Below are 23637 nucleotides of genomic sequence, written 5' to 3'. Positions count from 1 at the left end.
GCAGCGATTTTGTTCCTGTCTCCTTGTTGGCCTCCTTTCTAGCCTTCCTGACTTGCTCTTAATCCTGCCTGATGTTAAAGTGATTACTGGCCCTGATCTTGCTGCTGTTTCATGCTCTGGCCTCTTGGCACCTGCTATTCCATCGGCCACAATGTCCTCTGCCCACTGTGTGCCCCGACACTGGCTCATATTCCCCTTCTCTCAGGAAGGACTCACTCACCCTCTTCGGTGGAGCCCCTCAGGGTGCCCTCTGCCTTTCAGCATATTATGCTTCTTGTGCAGCCCAGTGTCTAGTAGACATGCTTTAGTCCACCATCTTTCACTGTCTGAAAAGAAGCAACTGACTAGAACAGAATGCTATTGTTTATCCTGGGGTCCATAGATTCTGCCCCTGACTCCGCTAGAGGCAAGGTGACTCCCATCTCCTGGGAGCTGAAGCAGTTCTTGTGGGGAGGAGGGTGTGTGGAGCAGTAGGATGTAGGAGGGCCAGGGAACAGGGGGCCTTGAGGTTCCTGTCCATATTCTGCCCATCACTTGCTATGAGTTTTAGGGCCACCACTTTCCCTTTCTATGAGAATGGCCCCTCTCTCTTTCATCTTCTCTTTCATGGACAGTTCAGTTCAGTTCAGTTCAGTCTCTCAGTCGTGTCCAACTCTTTGCAACCCCATCACCAACTCCCAAAGTTTATTCAAACTCATTTCCATTGAGTTGGTGATGTCATCCAACCATCTCATCCTCTGTCATTCCTTTCTCCTGCCTTCAGTCTTTCCCAGCATCAGGGTCTTTTCCAATGAGTCAGCTCTTTGCATCAGGTGGCCAGAGTATTTCATGGACAAGGAAAGCCCAAAAACTCTCCTCAGTAAAGGTCTTTTGAAAGAGCAAAACCCTAAAAATTCTAGCTGTTCTGAGATTCCTTTGGGGTAGATTTTGTAGGAAAGACACAGCAGAAGTCAGAGAAGCTTGTGAGAAGTTTATTTTCGAGACTAAAGTTAGCTAGTTGACCCCAACCAGCTTTCCTTGGAGGAAATCCCCTGCTGGCGGGGTTGGGATGTGCAGAGACAAAGGCTTCCATTTAGATCAGACTATGGTAGGCTCTTAGTGATAGAAAAGCGATTTGCTTTAATAGGTATCACTGCCCAGTCATCCGGGCAGATACCTAGTTCACGAATAACATCAACCACTGCTGTTATTCTTACAGTACCTGAAAGAGACAAGGCAGGACAAAGGTCATCTCTGATAACACTCCAACCCCAATGCCTTGACTTTTCTGCCATCCCCAGGAATTTCCCCACTGGGATTCAATTTCTGCATATCATTTACAAATATAGGTCCCTTATTAACTTTTCTCCCAAACCTTTCACCTTTCAAATTGGGCAGAGTCCCCACATTCTCTCCTCCTCTTCTTCCCTCCCTTCCTCTCTGCCCTTCCTCATGGAGGTTCTGATCCAGGTCTGGAGCCATGCTTCTCTTGTGTTTTTTTCCCTCCCTGGAGGATAGTTCTTCCCTTGGTCATCTCCTGTACTTACTGTTGGTTTGCAAATCCCAGAAGAATCTCCTTGGGTAATTGTTACAGAGGCAGGAGGTGAATTTATAACTAAAATTGCCTTCAATCGGAATGTTGCTTAGAAGATAAGCTTTAACCTAGGGAGAGAGGACCCAGTGTTAGCTTGAGGATGGAAAAGTGAAAGACAAGAAAGGGTGGAAGGGGAGGAGGAAGATCTACTTGGTGATTGAAAAGCAGGGGTGGGTGTGAGTCAGAGGCAGGAGGAGTGAACCATACGGCATCATCTAGGTCAGAAGGTCTTCTGTCCTCATGTCCTCAAGTTCCTGCTTTAGCAGCGTGGGTCTAGGGCTTGGGAGGAAAGAGGTAAGTGAGTCCACAGGGCTGGGATCAGTCATCTTGGGGCAGTTGGTCATCTGGGGAGCAGGCTTGCCTTGCTTCCCTAGTCAAGGCTGTCCGGAATTGGGCTGTGACCACAGCCTGGCTGCTTGGGTGTGGAAGTCAATGCCAGGCCCTGTTGCCAGATTGTGGCTGAGCCCCAGCTGTGTTCCTCTAAAACTCTGTGACTTTTGGTAATTAGTGACCTTTCATAATTAGGGTGCTGTGTCTCACTCTTGTTTTCCTCAGTTGTGAGGCAAAAGCAGTTTTACTCACCAACCCTGGCTGCTACCAATGGGTTCCAAATGAGATTGAGATCTTGAAGTTAGTTTTCCTTTTCTTTTTCAAATCGAGAGCACTTTACAACTTAAGATCCCGGAGTATACGGGCTTCCTTGGTGGCTCATTGGTAAAGAATTCACCTGCTAATGCAGAATACATGGGTTCTGACTCTGGGCCAGGAAGATCCCACATCCCACAGGGCAAACTAAGCCCATGCAGCACAGCTATTGAGCCTGCGGCTCTACAGCCCATTCTCCCCAACAAGAGAATTCACTGCAACAAGAAGCCCTTTCCCTGCAACAGTGAGCCCCTGCTCACTGCCAACTAGAGAAAAGCCACACAAGGAAGACCCAGCACAGCCAAAATTAAGAAGAAGCTAAAAGAATGAAGATCCCAGAGTACAGCATATATAAGTTTCAGTGGAGTCAAGAACCTTCTGTCTAGTTAGTGTTCAGCACGGGAGTTTTATTCTGGGGTCCATAAACCCAGAAAGGTCTGCAGATAGTATTCAGTGAGTCTGTGTATTCAGGTGGAAAGAAGTTTTATCTTTATTTTTACTAGACTCTCATTGAAACAGCACTTCTGTTACAAAGGTCATCAGTAATCCATGGTGGTATTAGCAGTATGCGTGATCTTATCAAGAAGAGAGACATAGATATGTTTGTACTACATTATAATTTTAGAGGTCTTGAAATATTGTTTCTCATCACTACCTTTGTGCTCTATCAGACTGACATGCATGGTCACGGCTGGGGCCATCAGCGCATTTCCTGCAACTTCTCCAGGTAACTGGCAGCTCTGTGCTGAATGGCCTGTCAGCCCCAAACAGTGAATTCAAATGTTCTCCCCCTTGGAATTTTACTCAGAATACTTGGACATCCTGGTGTTTCTATAGAGAAATCTACCCTCACCTTGTTTAGTTTTTATTACATTTACAACAATATATCTTCATCTATCCCCCTTCACAGATCACAGCATTGTCACGGCAAAGAGTCTTGTGTAACTCAATGAAGCTATGAACCACACTGTACAGGGCCACCCAAAATGGATGGGTCATAGTGCAGAGTTCTGACAAAACGTGGTCCAGTGGAGAAGGGAATGGCAATCCACTCCAGTATACTTGCTTTGAGAACCCCATGAATATTGTGAAAAGGCAAAATGATATGGCACCAGAAGTTGAGCCCCCAAGGTCGGATGATGTCCAATATGCTACTGGGGAAGAGCAGAGAAATAGCTCCAGAAAGAATGAAGAGGCTGGACCAAAGAAGAAATGACACTCAGTTGTAGACATGTCTGGTGGTGAAAGTAAATCTGATGCTCTCAAGAACTTCACTGCATAGGAACCTGGAATGTTAGGTTCATGAATCAAGGCAAATTAGACATGATCAAGCAGGAGATGGCCTGAGTGAACCTTGACATCTTAGAAATCAGTGAACTAAGATAGATAGGAATGAGTGAATTTAATTCAGATGACCATTATATCTACTACTATGGGCAAGAATACCTTAGAAGAAATGGAATAGACCTCAGAGGCAACAAAAGAGTCTGAAATTCAGTGCTGGGTGCAATCTCAAAAACAAAGAATGATCTCAGTTCATTTTCAAGGCATTATTCAACATCACAGTAATTCAAGTCTATGTCCTAGCCACTAAAGCCAAAGAAGCTGAAGTTGAAGAATTCTATGAAGACCTACAAGACCTTCTAGATCTAACACCAAAAAGTTATGTACTTTTCATAATAGGGGATTGGAATGCAAGAGTAGAAAGTCAAGGGTTATCTGGAGTAATAGGCAAGCTTGGCCTTGGAGTACAAAATGAAGCAGGGCAAAGATAGAATACACTGGTCATAACAAACACCCTTTTCCAACAACACAAGAGACAACTCTACACATGGACATCATCAGATGGTCAATACTGAAATCAGATTGATTATAAGCTTTGCAGCTGAAGATGGAGAAGCTCTATATAGTTAGCAAAAACAAGACCTAGAGCTGACTATAGCTCAGATCATGAGCTCCCTGTTGCAAAATTCAGGCTTGAATTGAAGAAAGTAGGGAGAAACAAGAGACAATTCAGGTATGACCTAAATGAAACCCCTTATGATTATACAGTGGAGGTGATGAATAGATTTATGGGATTAAATATGATAGCAGAGTGCCTGAAAAACTATGGACAGAGGTTCATAACATTTTACAGGAGGTGATGACGAAAACCATCCATAAGCAAAAGAAATGCAAGAATGTATCATGGCTGTCTGAGGACGCTTTACAAATAGCTAAGAAAATAAGAGAAGCAAAAGGCAAAGGAGAAAGAGAAAAATATGCCCAACTGAATGCAGAGTTCCAGAGAATAACAAGGAACAATAAGAAGGGCTTCTTAAGTGAACAATGTAAAGAAATAGAGGAAAACAACAGATTAGGAAAGACACGAGATCTCATCAAGAAATTGGACATATCAAGGGAGTATTTCATGCAAGGATGGACATGATAAAGGACAGAAATAGTAAGGACTAACAGAAGCAGAAGAGATTAATAAGAGGTGGCAAGAATACAGAGAAGAACTGTACAAAAAGGTCTTAATAACTTGATAACCATGATAGCATGGTCACTCACCTAGAGACAGATATCCTGGAGGGTGAAGTCAAGCAGGGCTTAGGAATTATTAGAGTGAACAAAGCTAGTGGAAGTGATGGAATTCCAGCAGATCCATTTAAAATCCTAAAAGACGATGCTGTTCAAGTGCTGCACTCATTATGTCAGCAACTTTGGAAAACTCTACAGTGGCCACAGGACTGGAAAAGAGTTTTCATTCCAACCCTAAAAATAGGCAATTCAAAAGAATGTTCAAACTATAGTACAATTGCAGTCATTTCATATGCTAGCAAAGTAATATGCAAAATCCTTCAAGCTGGGCTTCAGTAGTATGTGAACTGAGAAATTCCATATGTACAAGCTTTGTTTAGAAAAGGCAGAAGAGCCAGACATCAAATTGCTACCATTTGTTGTATCATAGAAAAGCAAGGGAATTCCAGGAAAACGTCTACTTCTGCTTCATTGACTACACAAAAGCCTTTGACTGTGGATCAGAACAACTGTGGGAAATTCTCAGAGATGGAAACACCAGATCATTTTACCTGTCTCCTGAGAGACAAGAAGCAACAGTTAGAACTGAACATGGAACAAACTTGTTCAAAATTGGGAGAGGAGTACGTTAAGGCTTTATATTACCACTCTGCTTATTTAACATATTTAGCTACATCATGCAAAATGCCGGGCTGGGAAACAATGGAAACAATGAAAGACTTTATTGTCTGGGGTTCCAGAATCACTGCAGATGGTGACTGCAGTCATGAAATTAAAAGATGCTTGCTCCTTGGAAGGAAAGCTATGACAAACCTAGACAGCATATTGAAAAGCAGAGACATTACTTTGATGATAAAGGTCCATATAGTCAAAGCTATGATTTTTCCAGTAGTTATAAGAGTTGGACCATAAACAAGGCTGAGCACTGAAGAATTGATGCTTTTAAACTGGAGTGTTGGAGAATACTCTTGAGAGTCCCTTGGACTGCAAGGAGATCAAACCAGTCAATCCTAAAGGAAATCAATCCTGAATATTCATTGGAAGGACTGATGCTGAAGCTGAAGCTCTAATACTTTGGCCACCTGATGTGAAGATCTGACTCATTAGAAAAGAAGCTGATGCTGGGAAAAATTGAAACAGGAGAAGAAGGGGACAACAGAGGATGAGATGGTTGGATGGCATCACCAATTCAGTGGACATGAATTTGAACAAACTCTGGGAAATGGTGAAGGACAAGGGAGGCCTAGCAAGCTGCAGTCCATGGGGACGCAAAGACTTGGACATGACTGAGTGACCAACAACACGACAACAAAATGTCATCCAGCCCTGTCACTTCATTCAAAAAGAAGAGGAAAAAGTGCAAACGGTGACAAATTTTACTTTCTTGGGCTGTAAAATCACTAAGGATGATGACTGCAGCCATGAAATTAAAAGATGCTTGCTCCTTGAAAGAAAAGCTATGACAAACCTAAACAAATTATTAAAAAGCAGAGACATCACTTTGCCAACCAACGTCCGTATAGTTAAAGCTGTTGTTTTTCCAGTAGTCATGTATGGATGTGAGAGTTGGACCAGTCAGTCCTAAAGGAAGTCAACCCTGAATATTCGTTGAAAGGACTGATGGTGAAGCTGAAGCTCCGGTACTTTGGCCACCTGATGCGAAGAACTGACTCAATGGAAATGACCCTGATTCGGGAAAGATCAATGGCAGGAGGAGAAGGGGGAGGCATAGGATGAGACCTTTAGATATCATCACCAGCTCAATGGATGTGAGTCTGAGTAAACTCTGGGAGATAGTGAAGGACAGGGAAGGCTGGCATGCTGCAGTTCATGTGGTCGCAAAGAGTCGGACATGACTTATGAAGTGAGCAACAACAGTCTTTATGAATCAGGATTTTCACTACTTGAATAATCAAAACAAAAAATTCCTAGTCCCTTGGATGTCCAGCAAAACAAGCTGTGATTTGTTGCCAAATGTAGTGTATAGTTTAAGGTTGTTACGCAAGCTTCACGATGACAGCCACCATATAATATAATCTCTAGAAAATAAAATATAACTTGTTTATATTTAAGTATATTGCCTTTCAGCTAGTGTGCCCATAAAGAAACACACATATATAGCTATATCACAAGTTTACTTTTTAAATAATTTTATCATTTTTCTTTATTATGTCTGTTTTCCTTTGTAATCAGTGCATTTTATTTACAAATTTAAAGCAATTTTCTGGTAAGAGTTCCAAGACCAGCAAAATGGTCCAGACCACAAATGTTTAAGCACTTGGTTAACCCTATGTTTTCTTCAACATTACATTATTATATGGTGTTTATATTCAAACACATGTTTGAGGATATAATCTATTCCATTTTAAAAATATTTATTTGTATTTATTTATTTATTTGGCTACATCAGATCTAAGGTGCAGCACAAGGAATCTATTGTTTGCAGCCTGTGGAATCTAGTTCCCTGATCAGGTCCCCTGCCTTGGAAGCACAGAGTTTTAGCCATTGGACCCCCAGGGAAATCCCAACCTATTCTATACTTGCCTTTATGATCTTTAATACCTCATTGATCAAGAATTTAGTTACATAAACATTATAATTAGTAGAAAATGAATATCAGGTTCTAGAAACATCACACCTATAAAATTATATTATTTCCAAAGTTTTAAAAATAGGAAGGTGTACTCATACATTTATGTCATGCTTGCATGCTAAGTCGCTCAGTTGTGTCTGACATTTTATGACCCCATGGACTGTAACCCGCCAGGCTCCTCTGTCCATGGGATTCTCCAGGCAAGAATGCTGGAGTGGGTTGCCATTTCCTTCTCCAGCGGATCTTCCTGACCCAGGGATCGAACTTTCATCTCTTATGTCTCCTGCACTGGCAGGCAGGTTCTTTGTTGCTAGCACCACCTGGAAAGCTCACATTTATTTTATAGTTATACACAAATTCTTTCTAATTTGCAGTATCATTCATTCCATGGACTTGTACTTGGTTAGGTTTTAAAAAGTTTACTTTATTTTATTGTAATAGCATTGTTCTTAAAACAGTTTTATTAATCACAGCGGCAAAAAATTATATCAGGTGTCAAATTGTTGATTAAACACAGTTGTTTTTACACCTGTTACATTCTCAGGGTTGGAAATGGACTTTCATAATCTATCACCACTAGAAATTACCATTATCACAAAACTTTTATGCCCATCTTCACATTCTTTTTTCATCTGTGCTTTTGATAAATCAAACCCAAAATTGAAAAATTATGACTCACTCTCCCTCCCACCTCTAATTACTATACATAGTTCATATTATTGGATTGTAAACATAAAAATTAGATAAAACAGCTGTATTACTCTTTGCTCAATGATCAGGAATCTTTCTCCTATAGGTGTGGGGCCATTTCTAGAATGCAGTTTAATGAATAATAACCCTCACACTCCCAATTTTGTTTTCTATTTAGTCCCTGTCCTTAAAGTCTCTGGTGGCTCAGATGGTAAAGAATCTGCCTGCAATGTGGGAGACCCATGTTTGATCCCTGCGTCAGAAAGATCCCTTGGAGAAGGGAATGGCAACCCACTCCAGCATTCTTGCCCGGAGAATCCCATGGACAGAGGAGTCTGGTGGGCTATGGTCCCTGGGGTCGCAAGGAGTGACACGACTGAGAGACTAACACTTTCACTTTCAAATCTAATTTGAATTCCGAAGCTGTCAGAAGGTACCTGTGCTTCTTGAGAGATGTCTTTCTGGAATGAGATAGGGTAGATACATGGATCTTGGCCCTTGAACAGAGGTAGCTAACAAGGGAGTGCATGCGTGCAGTCACTTGGTTGTGTCCGACTCTCTGCAACCCCATGAACTATAGCCTACCAGGCTCCTCTGTCTATGGAATTTTTCAGGCAAGAATACTGGAGTGGGTTGCCGTTTCCTCCTCCAGGGGGATCTTCCCAACACAGGGATGGAACCCGCATCTCCTGTGTCTCCTGCATTACAGGCGGATTCTTTACCGACTGAACATTGAGGAAGCCCTTAGGAAGGGAGGATTGTGCTTTCGTGACAACACCAGAGGAGACTGTCAGTGAGGTGGAGAAGGACACACTCTTCCTGGGGTGGGAGGGGAAGTTCTATGGGTTCAACCTGCACAGGTCCTTTCCACGGGACCCAGAGCAGTCAGACAAGAGGAGGCCTAATGCACGTTATCCTTGGAGATCCTCTGGTCTAGATCCGCCCTCTCACCACTGCTGAACTGGGAGAAAGGGAGGAGAAGGGTGTGCTTTCCTTATCAGAGAGGTTGGAACAACAGTCAACTTCTGAAAAAAGAGCAGACAAAGCCAAAGAGCAGAAGAGTGAGCAGAAAGCAGACTCTGCTCAGGTCTTCCTGGGGAGGAGGGTTCATAACCTGACTGTTGTTGGCCCCGCATCTCATTTCCCCACTTGCCTCAACCTCCCAGATGGGGTTGTGGGTTTTCCTTCTGAGGCTCTCCACGCTCCTGTCCTTCATCTCAAACGGCCATACCCAGGACCTGGGGAGGGACTCTCACCCATCCTCCCCCAGTTCTCACACATTTTTCTCTCTTCCTTCTTAGCTGTGCTTCTCCCACTAGCCATGCCTTCTCTCTCCTCCCTCCCACACTTTCTGGATTGGGGGGGTCCCTTCATTTGTAAAATGACAGTAGTCATCTGCCCTGAGCCCCCATGATTATTCTGAGGCTCAAGTATCTATATGAGCATTGGGAGCAGGAGGGTGGGGGTTCATTATGTTATCAATTACATTATGCAATATTGAAGTCAGAGCTTGATATAGCCTTAGTCGTAATTAAGAATCAGACTTTTCCCAAGGTGGGCCTCTACTTACCACCATGCATTCCCTCAGATCTGTTGAAACTTCAAGCACCACGGTGGCCTCTTCACTCGTGTCTATTTGCAGCATCTGCAGGTCCATTGTCATCAACTGTCGACTGGTTCTGGGAAGAGAGACGTGGGTCTGAGATCAGAAATCAATCCATGAGAGACGGGGCTTGCGATCAGCAAGACCAAGGGAACAGAGAAGGTACAGATGAAGGAGATGATGAGAGCAGGATCAATCACTCAGCATCTGAGTCTCCTGAGAACTTTTGATTTGGGGTTGTTTTGTACAGATTGGGTGTGCTTACTAAAGCAACTTGAATTCTTTGTTTTAAAGCTGAGCATCTTCTTTCCTTCCACTGGTCATCTTAGTTTGCCCCAAAGCAAGGAACTGCCTGGGATGAGGGGCTTTCTAGTGCTAAAACCAAGAAATTCTTGAGCAAACTGGGCTGGGTGGTCACCTTAATTAGCACAGTTTATTTCAACAACTTGCCATACCACTCTATAGATAGAGTGGTATCTATATCTGAACTTGTCCTCACCCAGTGTTTCTTGGTGCCTCCACATTATACCAGCTTCTCAAAATCCTGAGTGGTTTTTCCCAGGGTAGGACACCTGGTCCCACTACAGAGATCACCACCAGAATCATAACCCAGAAATCCAGCATTCCAAACTCTCTTCCTGTAGAGAAAACTTCCAAGATTTGCTGAGTGATTCTATTCCTCCCCTGTCCCTAGCTCCATTTCCTACTTACTCCATTCTGCTTTCCCAGTTTCTTGCTTCTGTCAAACGTGGACCCTCAGTGAACTAGCTTCTAAACCTGCGCTTCCTGATATCAGGGTTTGAGGGGGCAAGTGGTCCTTGTCTTCATCTTTGGTCTTGAGAATAGGGAGAATGTCTAAGTTGCTGGGTCAGCGCAGTCTCATACCATAGGGCCAAGGATCTGTGACCACACCCTCTAATCCTTTCCTGAGTCCTGCCCAAAGCTTCGTAAAGCTATTGTTGGAACTCTCTGACCTGCTTCATCTCTTCTAGGAGGGAAGGTACGAGAAGGTGGGGTTTTCTGAGCAGAATTCGAACAAAGGTATTGACTTATGGACAGGATGTGGATCAGAGCTTTGGCTCAGAGTTAAAGAATCCACCTTCCATGCAGGAGACTCAGGTTCAGTGCCTGGGTAGGGAAGATCCCCTGGAGAAGGAAGTGGCAATCTACTTCTGTATTCTTGCCTGGGAAATCCCATGGACAGAGGAGGCTGGTGGGCTACAGTCTATGGGGTTGCAAAAGAGACACACACAACCTAGCAACTAAACAATAACAACCACAGTTACTTACAGCCTATTTGAACACTGGGAGCCTTATTTCCATGGGCAACCTAGAAGCACCCAGTGGAAATGTGAGGGAAATTGATGACACTCCCTAAGAGGGGGGAAATGGAGCTAGGCGTGGGGTTCACAAGAGTTCCTGGGACTAGAGTTCTGGGAAGTTGAAAAAGTGTTCAGGAACGGATATGCAGATTTCTAGGGTAGGAGTGGAGGAGCCCCCTCCCCACCCAATTTTTTTTGTTTTTAATAAGGAGGAGAAAGTCTTGGCTCACGTGTCTTCCTGAGCTTTGGTGGTCCCCAGCTGCAGGCAAAGAATCAGAAGCAGGGCAGCAGGGCTGGCCCTGAGCAGGAGATGGAGAGAGTACATGCTGAAAGAGAAAGAATGTGATGTCCTAGAGAAGTAGGATCCCAGGTGCTCAGCACAGTCTTTATACGCAGATCAAGGAAGTGGAGAGCTGCCAAGCAGATCCATGTTGTCAATCATACATTTATCCTCCCCACTCATGATCTTTCCTTGTTGAGCTGAAGTTTGTTTTTCTATGGAAAAAGTCAACATTCAGCTTGAGTGTTAAGAGTCTGGGAGAGGAATTAGATTACCCTTCCTCGTTTTCTATTAGAGTTTCTCAGAATGGCCAGGACCTCAAAAGATATACCAAACTTTCCCTAGTTATCCTTTCATGCCTGTCTGTCCTGCTCTACATGGTCGTAGCTTCAGTCACTGCTCTGATAGTCTCTGGAGCCAGAGAATCCAGCTATGGGAGCAGATTTCAGATATCAGTCTGGGGCACATTTACTTGATCCCCTTATTAAGTTCAACAGGACATGTTCAAATCCTTTCTTCAGAAACTCAGGTGATCAAGGTCTCCCCAAGGGCCACCAAAAATCATATGGTGGGGGGAACTAGAGATGGGCTGCTCCAGATGATGGAAAATTGAGGTCACAACACTGGGTGACTTGAAGATGTTTGTGATTATAGAGTCCTTCTTAACTTCAGGGTCAATGATACGTCCTACAGATGCCCAAGATCCCCAGCTGCCCCAGAGTCCCCAGCGCAGGTAGTATTTTAACTCTAGACAATTTCTGTACATAGCTGGCATCCCTAAATCAGACATCTCAGCACTGAAGAGTCTGCTTATTTCACCATTGAGGTGGCCACTTTTTTACTGCTGTATTACAGCACAAGGCACACAGGAAGACCCACAATGGGAAGGATTGTTTCCATTAGAACAGAACCCAAACAGTGTCCAGAGATTGCTCTGGCAGGAATGAGAGATTCTCTCCCTAGGATGAGAGGGAAACTGGCTCTTGATGGCACTGGCATTGTGATGTTTTCATTCACTTAAATCTATTCCTTTACCTATGATGTCATAACATTGTGGAATTTGTTCCTATCCTTTGCATGACAGATGGCAGTATAGGAAGACTTTCCCTGGCATGAAGGTGAAAATCAGGGTTCTGAGAGTTGCCTGTGTATATCTCTAGAGCCAGAATTCAGATTTAAAGTCCAGGTGTATGCCTCAGTTTCTGAATATATCTTTGTGGATTGCTCTGCCTGCTTATTGTACTCTTGCATTTCCCTACTCATTCCTCTGAACTTGACATTACTCATGTCACTCCTCACTTGTAACTCCAGCTATTATTGTGGTCACATGCTTTCTTCTTTGTTTCCATTCTGTGTACTCAAGAACAATGCTTTCATTTCACCCCACCCTGGTCACGGTGACCCTCCTTCTTCAACATTGTAACTTTTTGTACCTCTGCATTCTTTCAACATTCTTCAACAATGTAATTTTCTTTGCACCTGCTCCTTCTCTTACTTGCTTGTACAAATTTCATCAGAGGGACCTGCTAGCTAAGATCAAAAAAGAATCTGGGCCAAAGAATCTGGAAAGTGTCCATTCTCTTCCACCGGAAATCCAGGAAGAACTCCCTGCTGAGGTTTAACTCCCTTTGAAGGCATAGTCTCATCGTTGAGGACCTGCCTCTAGCATATTTCCCACAAAGCAGCTCTCCAAAAGGGACAGCTGATGAGTTAAGAGCATCTATTGACTCTGTGTTCTCCCATTGGCCAGTGTGAATGTGTGCGTGTCTGCTCAGTCGTGTTTGACTCTTTGGGACCCCAGGGACTCTAGTAGCCCACCAGGCTCCTCTGTCCATGGAATTTTCCAGGCAAGAATACTGGAGTGGGTTGTCATAGGAAACGACAATATTTAGAACCTTCAGTGCATATGATGTATCTTATGTATTGTGCAGGTCATGGCTAATTTAATGGTTTATTTTGTATGTCAATTTGGCTAGACCAAAGTATCTAGTTTTGGGTTAACTACAAGTCTCGATGTCATGGTGAAGCCTTATTTATTTTATAAATTTAGTTTTTATTTTATTTATTTTTATTTAAACTTTTAATTTTATACTGGAGTAGAGCTGATTATGCCGTCTATGGGGTCACACAGAGTCGGACACGACTGAAGCGACTTAGCAGCAGCAGCAGCAGCAGCAGAGCTGATTAACAGTGTTATAATTTCAGGTGCAGAGCCAAGCGACAACATATACACGTATCCATTCTCCCCTAAACTCCCCTCGCATCCAGGCTGCCACATAACACTGAGCAGAGTTCCCCGTGCTGTACAGTAGGCCCCTGTTGGTTATCCATTTAAAATATAGCAATGTGTATATGTTAATCCCATACTCCCTATCTCTTCCCCCTTCCTCCCATAACCGTAAGTTCCTTCTCTAAATATGTGAGTCTGTTTCTGTTTTGTAAGTTCATTTGTATCATTTCTTTTTAGATTCTGTGTGTAAGGGATATCACATATTTCTCTTTCTCTGACTTACTGTGAAGCTATTTTTAAATCAATAGACATTCAGTTCAGTTCAGTTCAGTCTCTCAGTTGTGTCCAACTCTTTGCGACCCCATGAATCTCAGCACACCAAGCCTCCCTGTCCATCACCAACTCCTGAAGTTCATTCAGACTCACGTCCATCGAGTCAGTGATGCCATCCAGCCGTCTCATCCTCTGTTATCCCCTTCTCCTCCTGCCCCCAATCCCTCCAAGCATCAGAGTCTTTTCCAATGAGTCAACTCTTCGTATGAGGTGGCCAAAGTACTGGAGTTTCAGCTTTAGAATCATTCCTTCCAAAGAACACCCAGGACTGATCTCCTTCAGAATGGACTGGTTGGCTCTCCTTGCAGTCCAAGGGACTCTCAAGAGTCTTTCCCAATACCACAGTTCAAAAGCATCAATTCTTCGGTGCTCAGCCTTCTTCGCAGTCCAACTCTCACATCCATACATGACCACAGGAAAAACCATAGCCTTGACTAGACGGACCTTTGTTGGCAAAGTAATGTCTCTGCTTTTCAATATGCTATCTAGGTTGGTCATAACTTTCCTTCAAAGGAGTTAATGTCTTTTAATTTCATGGCTGCAGTCACCATCTGCAGTGATTTTGGAGCCCCAAAAAATAAAGTCAGCCAATGTTTCCACTGTTTCCCCATCTACTTTCCACGAAGTGATGGGACTGGATGGCATGATCTTCGTTTTCTAAATGTTGAGCTTTAAGCCAACTTTTTCACTCTCTACTTTCACTTTCATCAAGAGGCTTTTTAGTTCCTCTTCACTTTCTGCCATAAGGGTGGTGTCATCTGCATATCTGAGGTTATTGATATTTCTCCCGGCAATCTTGATTCCAGCTTGTGCTTCTTCCAGCCCAGCATTTCTCATGATCTACTCTGCATATAAGTTAAATAAGCAGGGTGACAGTATACAGACTTGATGTACTCCTTTTCCTATTTGGAACCAGTCTGTTGTTCCATGTCCAGTTCTAACTGTTGCTGCCTGACCTGCATATAGGTTTCTCAAGAGGCAGGTCAGGTAGTCTGGTATTTCCATCTCTTTCAGAATTTCCCATGGTTTATTGTGATCCACACAGTCAAAGGCTTTGGCATAGTCAATAAAGCAGAAATAGATGTTTTTCTGGAACTCTCTTGCTTTTTCCATGATCCAGTGGGTGTTGGCAATTTGATCTCTGGTTCCTCTGCCTTTTCTAAAACCAGCTTGAACATCAGGAAGTTCACGGTTCACATATTGACATTAAGTAAAGCTAATTATCCTCCATAACGTGGGCAGATCTCATCCAATCAGATGAAAGCCTCAAGAGAAAGGACTAAGGCCACCGAAGGAAGAGGAGATTTTACCTCTGGAATGCCTGCAGACCTGATCTGCGACATCAGCTCTTTCCTGGGTCTTCAGTGTGCTGACCTGCCACATAGATTTCAAACTGGCCAGTCTCTGCAATTATTTGAATCAAATCCTCAAAAAAAAAAAAAAAAAAAACCTCTCTCTGTCTCTCTCAGACATACACACACCCACACACATCCATACACCCACACACACCCCCCCATGCACCCACACACATCCCAGACACATCGCAATACCCACCCACCCCCACACACCCACTCCCACACATGCCCTCCCACACACCCCCACACACCCTAACACCCACCACCCCAACACACACCAACACCCACCATCCCAGCACCCATAACCCCCATCCACACCCCACACATCCCCACAAACTCTAACACCTGCCTCCCCAACACCTACCCCGCCCACCCCCATACCCCCCCCACACATCCACAGAGACCCCAGACACACCCCAATACCCACCCACCCCTATACACCCCAACATACACCCTCCCACACACACCCCAACACAATCACCCCCCCCCAACCCCCCAACAACAAGCCCCCTCTCCCCAATACACACCCTACTGGTTCTGTTTCTCTTTTGAGAATCCTAATACAGACTGTGTTTGGAAAGGGATAGTACAGGTTGAAAGTGTTGGGATTCACATTGGTTAAAACTATATTTGAAACTGTGGGGTAAAATTGTTTTCTGAACTCAGGGTATAGTGGCATTCCACCTGGGAAGGCCAGATGAGAAGTGAAGATACAACACTTAGATGGGTTGTACTGAGTTCTCAGTGCCATTTCACTGGGCTTCAGGATGTTTCACTGTAACTTTATTATGTGGGGAAGTCCTGGGATGTAAGACAGATTATTGCCTGTTGAACATAATTTTGAAAGATACTGCACAATGATATTTACCTCTACTTTAGTATAAAATTATTATTATTTTTAAAGTGATGGTCACATGGGAGTTCCTCCCATTTCAGGGGACCCAGTTCTATCCCTCATCAAGGAACTAGGTCCCACATGCCACAACTAAGAGTTCACTTGCCCAACTAAAGACCCTGCATGCCTTAGCGGAGATCAAGGATCTCCTGTGCCTCAACTAAAACTCAGTGCAGTCAAATAATTAATTCGTTGTTGTTCAGTCACTCGGTCATGTCTAACTCTTTGCAAGCGACTCCGTTGACTACGCCAGACTTCCCTGTTCGTCATCAACTCCTGGAGTATGCTCAAACTCATGTCCATTGAGTTGGTGATGCCATCTAACCATCTCATCCTCTGTCGTCCCCTTCTCCTCCTGCCTTCAATCCTTCCCAGCATCAAGATCTTTTCCAATGAGTCAGCTCTTTGCATCAGGTGGCCAGAATACTGGAGATTCAGCCTCAGCAGCAGTCCCTCCAATAAATATTCAGGATTGATAACCAATAAAAAAAGAATCCACACTTCCAATGCAGCGGGTGTGGGTTCAATTCCTCGTTGGGGAACTAAGATTCACATGCCACATGGTAAGGCCAAAAAAAGGAAAAAAAGAAGAAGAGAAAGCAGTGGTCACATATTTGTCAAGATACCACGCAAAATGATGGCCACGGAATAATGAAACATGGTGAGGATGATATAAGGACCAGTATGAATGACCATGATTTGTCTTTTACTCCGTCATGTATGTTTGGTTATAGGACTCCTGGGTATGTTAACCTGACTTAAACATTTGCAAACATTGGTTCAGTAATCCTGACTTAAACAGCAATGACTATCTGTTCTAGAAAGTGATGTGGTTTGAGAGCCATTAAGCCAATCAGTCACCACAACACTGTCCCCTCAACTGCTACCCAAACTGGATAGAAGATCTGGATGGAGATGAAGAGTATCAGGCAAACTGGGCAGCAGCGTGTTTTCTTATACATTTTCACTGGGTTTAGCTTAAAACTAGGAACTAGGCAAATGCCTGTGTGCGTGCTAAGTTGTTTCAGTCATGTCTGACTCTTTGTGACCCCATGGACTGTAGCCCGCCAGGCTCCTCCGTCCATGGGGTTCTTCAGGCAAGAATACTAGAGTAGGTTGCCATGCCCTCCCTCTTGGGATCTTCCTGACCCAGGGATCGAACCTGCATCTCTTATGTCTTCTGCATCGGCAAGCAAGTTCTTTTCCACTAGCACCACCTGAGAAACCCTCTAGACAAATGTATCAGGCAAAATCCACGTGTCCCAAGCCCGTTCCACAGTTGACATAGAGGTATCAGTATTCATGGGGCTGAATATATCTGAAAAGATCAATATTTCAGGGGCAAGATAGAATATAATTAGTGGCCACAGTTTGTATGAGTGTTTTCAAAATGCTGTTTATAACAAAAGTTTTCGGGATAATGCTATCATCTTTCCTGTGTTATTGTTCAGAAAACCCATTAAGCAGATGGCTCCTAAAGGGAAAAAAATACCAACTCGTCATGTGCTTTAAGTGATGAACAAGTATGGTAGGTTTAAGAAATCAAAGAGAGGTTGATAAAATCAGATTGTAAACCACCCAGGAGGCTCACAGCAGAGAATGTGCTCAAGTCCAGGGGAAGGGATTAAGGATTAGGGAGGAGCTTGCCACAGGCTAAATTTGCAAATGGAAAGATTACCCTGGACCTGACAGGCAGGAAGTTAAGGGACAACCTGAAAAGGGAGTTATAGAAGCCAACACACATTGAGCACATACTATTGCGTGACATCACGCTAAGTATTTCACATATATTAACTCACTGAATCTTCAAAATAACCCCACAAAGTAGGTTTCCGGTTTTAATCCATTTAACAAACAGGGAAATGGAGGCACATAGCAGATAAATACATGGAGCCCATATCACATAGCTGGTAATGGGAGGAGCCAACTTTAGATCCAGGTTTTGTGGAATCTGAAAGTTTTGTTTTTAAGGATTGGGAACCTCTTTCACAAGTAGAATACACATTTACAAATGTGAAATACAGGTACAGGACCTTGGAAGAGGCTGTAAGTGAAGGGCCCTGAATCTTCGCGTCACTAACTGTACTGTGAATATATCTCTGGATGGAGTCAGAATTTGAATACAGGCCACCTGGTTCTAGACCCTGAGCTTTTAGTGATTCCACTATCTCCTGGTGAGTACAAAGCCCTGGTGAGGCTACCCAAAGGGGGAGTTCCAGAGTGGGGAGATACAAGACCCACTCACTCTAAGCCTGTGTTTTGCCTTCTATAAAACTGACCACGCTAGCGTGTTTCTCCATGAAGCTGATGTGAACAATGTCAGCATTCATCCTTTCTTCTGTCTGTCCATCTCTCCATCCATCATCCTCCCAATCCCTTCAGTTAATCCAGTCTACAAATATTGGTTAAGCACCTATCATTACAAAGAGGCTTTAGTTGATGGGCATTCGGAGATGAATGTGACAGAGGACAGTGGGGGAGAAGAGTCAAAAAACAAATTTAATAGGTCATGATCAGCACTGTAATAATAGTTTCTGTTTATTGAGGATTGCTAAGGATTTTGCCAGGTTAACCTAAATGGCAGAGACTTCCCTGGTGGTCCAGCGGTTAAGACTTCCCCTTCCAATTCATGGGGCGCGAGTTCGATCCCTGGTTGGGGAGCTAAGATCCTACCTGCCTCAAAGCCAAAAAATCGAAACACAAAACAAAAGCGATGGTGTAACAAATTCAATTAAGACTTTAAAAATGGCCCACATCAAAAAGGCTTTAAAAAAGAAAAGCTAAATGAAACTGGCAGGTTTGAGACCTGTTTCTCTCTGTCCATATATTTTTAAAAGCACCCAAACAAACATACCTACAATAGTAAAATATAAATTTGACTGCAAGTTTGGAATAATGTCATAGATCTTTATTCTTTTAGGGGAGATGGAGAAGTTTTACATCTTCTGTTCCACTGACACTTCTCTTAATGTCTGCCCTGATTCCAGCATTTCTCTCTTAATGGTAGCTGCTGGAGACTTCGTCTTGTCTCTCTTACCATGTAGTGTTCCCACATCATGATGCTTCTCCATTTTTATCACTTTTTTATACACTGAGTACTTTTAACATATGACCCTCCCTCCCACTGTGAAAGACCTCAGAAGTAGAGCTCATTTTCTTTTGTCTCCTTTTCTGATGAGAATCACACACCCCAGAATTACTACGTATAGCTTCTACAAATACCAAAAGCAACGCTAAGAACAAATATTTACAGAGCTCTTGCTATAAATCAGACTCTATTCTAAGTGCTTAACATATTAATTTACCTATTCCTTAAAAATCATGTAATTTAAGTATTATCCCATTTTATGGATAAGGAATTTGAGGCCCAGAGATAAGGTAACTGGCTCAAGGTTGCAAAGTGAGTAATGTACAGAGTTGTGTTTCAAACTTAAGTTGTCTGATATCAGACCACTTAAGTCCTTAAGCACATATATTGTCTCTAAATGTAGCAACATTACAGTTGAGGAAAGGAAACTCAGGAGAGGTTTAATAGCTTACTCAAGTTATACAGCCAATGAATAAAAAGTGATAATCACATATGATATCACTTTGATGTGGAATCTAAAAAATGATACAAATAAACTTATTAACAAAACAGAAATAGACACACTGACATAGAAACTTATGGTTACCAAAGGGGAAAGGCGGGGGAGGGATAAATTAGGAATTTGGGATTAAAAGATACACGCTGCTATATATGAAATAGATAAGCAATAAGAACGTACTGTATAGCACAGGGAATTATATTCACTATCTTGTAATAACCTATAATGGAAAGAAATCTGAAAAAGAATATATATATATATATATATGAAAGTGAAAGTGTTAGTCTGTCAGTCTTGTCTGACACTTTGTAACTCCATGGACTGTAGCTTGCCAGGCTCCTCTGTCCATGGGATTTTCCCAGGCAAGAATATTAGAGTGAGTAGGCATTCCCTTCTCCAGAGGAATCTTCCTGACCCAGGGATTGAGCCCGGGTCTCCTGCAATGCAGGCAGATTCTTTACTGTCTGATGCACCAGTTTTGAATATCACCTTTTTCATTTTAAATTTTTATCTGGAATGTTGTAAATCAGCTATACTTCAAGAAAAGATAAAAAGTTAAAAAGGTGATATTCAAACCCAGATAGAAGCAAATCTAGAATTGGTACTCTTAATGACTATCTTACATTATGGAACTTCCACAAAGAACATTTAACTCATACTGAGGATATAATGAATTTCCAGAGGAGTTGCATCCAAGTTGAGTTTTGAAGTGTTTCAATGTGAGTCAAAATAGTTGATATACAAAAAATACTTCCCATATTTAATTATGCAATTTTATGAGTTTAGACATATGCATCAGTTCAGTTCAGTTCAGTTGCTCAGTTGTGTCTGACTCTTTGTGACCCCATGGACTGCAGCATGCCAGGTTTCCCTGTCCATCACCAACTCATGGAGCTTACTCAAACTCTTGTCCATTGAGTCGGTGGTGCCATCCAACCATCTCATCCTCTGTCATCCCCTTTTCCTTCCACCTTCAATCTTTCCCAGCATCAGGGTCTTTTCCAGTGAGTCAGTTCTTTGCATCAGATGGCCAAAGTATTGGAGCTTCAGCTTCAGCATCAGTCCTTCCAATAAATATCCAGGACTGATTTCCTTTAGGATGGACTGGTTTGATCTCCTTGCTGTCCAAGAGACTCTCAAGAGTCTTCTCCAATACCACAGTTCAAAAGCATCAATTCTTCAGTGCTCAGCTTTCTTTATAGTCCAACTCTCACATCCTTACATGACCACTGGAAAAACCATAGCTTTTACTATATGGACCTTTGTTGGCAAAGTGATTTTCAATATGATATCTAGGTTGGTCATAGCTTTTCTTCCAAGGAGCAAGCGTCTTTTAATTTCATGGCTGCAATCACCATCTGCAGTGATTTTGGAGCCCCCCAAATATAAAGTCTCTCACTGTTTCCATTGTTTCCTCATCTATTTGCCATGAAATGATGGGGCCAGATGCCATGATCTTAGTTTTCTGAATGTTGAGTTTTAAGCCAACTTTTTCACTCTCCTCTTTCATTTTCATCAAGAGGCTCTTTGGTTCTTCTTTGCTTTCTGCCATAAGGGTGGTGTCATCTGCATATTTGAGGTTATTGATATTTCTCCCAGCAATCTTGATCCCAGCTTGTGCTTCATTCAGCCCAGCCTTTTGCATGATATACTCTGCATATAAGTTGAACAGGCAGGGTGACAATATAGGGCCTTGCCGTACTCCTTTCCCAATTTGAAACCAGTCCATTGTTCCATGTCCAGTTCTAATGGTTGCTTCTTGACCTGCATATAGATTTTTATTGAATTTGAAGCATATACTGTGAGTGGTAGAAAAATTAATGGCACCCCCAGTTGTCCATGTCCTAATCTCTGGAATCTGTATGTTACTTTATCTGGCAGAAAAGACTTTCTGGATATCATTAAATTACAGGCCTTGAGAAGGGGAGATTATCCTGGGTGACCTTGAGGGGCCCATTGTAATCACAAAAGGTTTTACAAGGGAAAGAATGAGGCAGAAGTGTTAGAGACAGAGGAGATAGACAGAAGCAAAGGTTAGCATGATCTATGGAAGGGTCCATAAGCCAAGGGAGTTAGGCTGCTTCTAGTATCTGGAAAAGGAAAAAGATTCTCCCCTAGAGCCTCCAGGCTGCTAGCACCTTAGTTTAGGACTTCTGAGCCCCAGACCTATAAGATAAAAAAATTGTGTTGCTTTAATCCACTAGATTTACGGTAACTTGTTACAGCAGTGTTGGGACACTAATACATGCTGCATAATTTCCATCATTTTATCCACAGTGAAAAATTTTTAAGTTTCTATCATGTTATATATATGCTTGAAAAGTGTGTATTTTTGAATATCATTTTTTCATATATCTAATACATCAAGTCCATCCTAAGGGAAATCGGTCTGGGTGTTCATTGGAAGGACTGATGTTAAAGCTGAAACTCCAGTATTTTGGCCACCTGATATGAAGAGCTGACTCATTTGAAAAGACCCTGATGTTGGGAAAGATTGAAGGCAGGAGGAGAAGGGGACGACAGAGGATGAGACGGTTAGATGGCACCACTGACTCAATGGACATGACTTTGGGTAAACTCCGGGAGATGGTGATGGACAGGGAGGTCTGGCGTGCTGCAGTTCATGGGGTCACAAAGAGTTAGACATGACTGAGTGACTGAACTGAACTGAACCGAATACATCAAGTTTTAGAAAATTGTCATCAAATAGTCTATTTACTTCCTAAATTTCTATTAATTTTCCTAAAAAATTGTTAAGAGTGGTGTATTAGAATATTTTTACAAAGATTTTAATTTCTCTTATTTATTCTTATTATGTAAAAGTTTGCTTTATGTATTTTGAGTAAGTGTTATTAGGTATAGCATTCAGTTTAGTTATATTTTCCTGTTGAACTAAATTTAGCTAATAAAACTGTTTTAACTGTTTTTTTTTAAACTCTAACAATTTTTTTGGCTGTAAATTCTATTCTATCTCATGTTAACATAGTGATATAAACTATGTTTGGTTAGTTATTGTTTGTTAAGTCCTCTTATATGCTTTTGTTTTCAGTATACTCATATTCTTATACATGAGATAAGTTTTTAATAAGCAATGAGTAATTAATTTGGGGATGCTTATACAGTCCGAAAATATGTATTCTTCTTCTGCTGCTGCTGCTAAGTCGCTTCAGTTGTGTCTGACTCTGTGCGACCCCATAGAAGGCAGCCCACCAGGCTCCCCTGTCCCTGGGATTCTCCAGGCAAGAACACTGGAGGGGGTTGCCATTTCATCTCCAATGCATGAAAGTGAAAAGTCAAAGTGAAGTCTCTCAGTCGTGTCCGACTCTTCACGACCCCATGGACTGCAGCCTACCAGGCTCCTCTGCCCATGGGATTTTCCAAGCAAGAGTACTGGAGTGGGTTGCCATTGCCTTCTCTGATGTCTTCTAATCTAGGCATTTAATTTATGATATATTTGGGTTTTACTATAACATATAATTTGTATAGTCAAGGCTATGGTCTTCCCAGTGGTCATGTACTGTTGTGACAGCTGGACCGTGAAGAAGGCAGAATACCAAAGAATTAATGCATTTGAAATGTGGTGCTGGAGAATACTCCTGAGAATCCCTTGGACAGTAAGGATATCAAACCAGTCAGTCTTAAGGGAGATCAACCCTGAATACTCCGAAGGTCTGATGCTGAATCTGAAGTTCCAGCGTTTTGGTTATCTGATGTGAACAGCCAACTCATTGGAAAAGTCCTGATGCTGGGAAAGACTGAGGGCAGGAGGAGAAGAGGGCCTCAGAAGATGTGATGGCTGGATGGCATCATCGATGCGATGGACTTGAACTTGGGCAAACTTTAGGATATGTTGAGGAACAGAGAGGCCTGGTGTACTACAGTTCATGGTATTGCCAAGAGTTGGACATGACTGGGTGGCTGAAGAACAACATTTTTCTATCTCCATTTTCTATTTTTTTATTGTTTTCTTTTGAATTGATAATACTTCTCATTATTAAGTTTCTCTTT

At 42.6% G+C, this 23637-nt stretch overlaps 1 protein-coding gene across 1 annotated transcript; it reads right to left on the bottom strand.

Moving 5' to 3' along the window:
* Positions 1-955: 955 nt before the first annotated feature.
* LOC109557744 (prolactin-inducible protein homolog) lies at positions 956-11325 on the bottom strand. Its single transcript, XM_019959217.2, has 4 exons — positions 11180-11325; positions 9595-9703; positions 1527-1641; positions 956-1201 (listed from the first exon to the last, which is right to left on the bottom strand). The coding sequence occupies exons 1-4, from the start codon at positions 11272-11274 to the stop codon at positions 1083-1085; spliced, it is 438 nt and encodes a 145-aa protein (XP_019814776.1). The 5' UTR covers positions 11275-11325; the 3' UTR covers positions 956-1082.
* Between the last annotated feature and the right edge of the window lie 12312 nt (positions 11326-23637).

The sequence above is a fragment of the Bos indicus genome, chromosome 4, assembly GCF_029378745.1.
Source record: "Bos indicus isolate NIAB-ARS_2022 breed Sahiwal x Tharparkar chromosome 4, NIAB-ARS_B.indTharparkar_mat_pri_1.0, whole genome shotgun sequence".
NCBI lineage: Eukaryota > Metazoa > Chordata > Mammalia > Artiodactyla > Bovidae > Bos > Bos indicus.
This window is presented reverse-complemented; position numbering and strand designations above follow the sequence as displayed.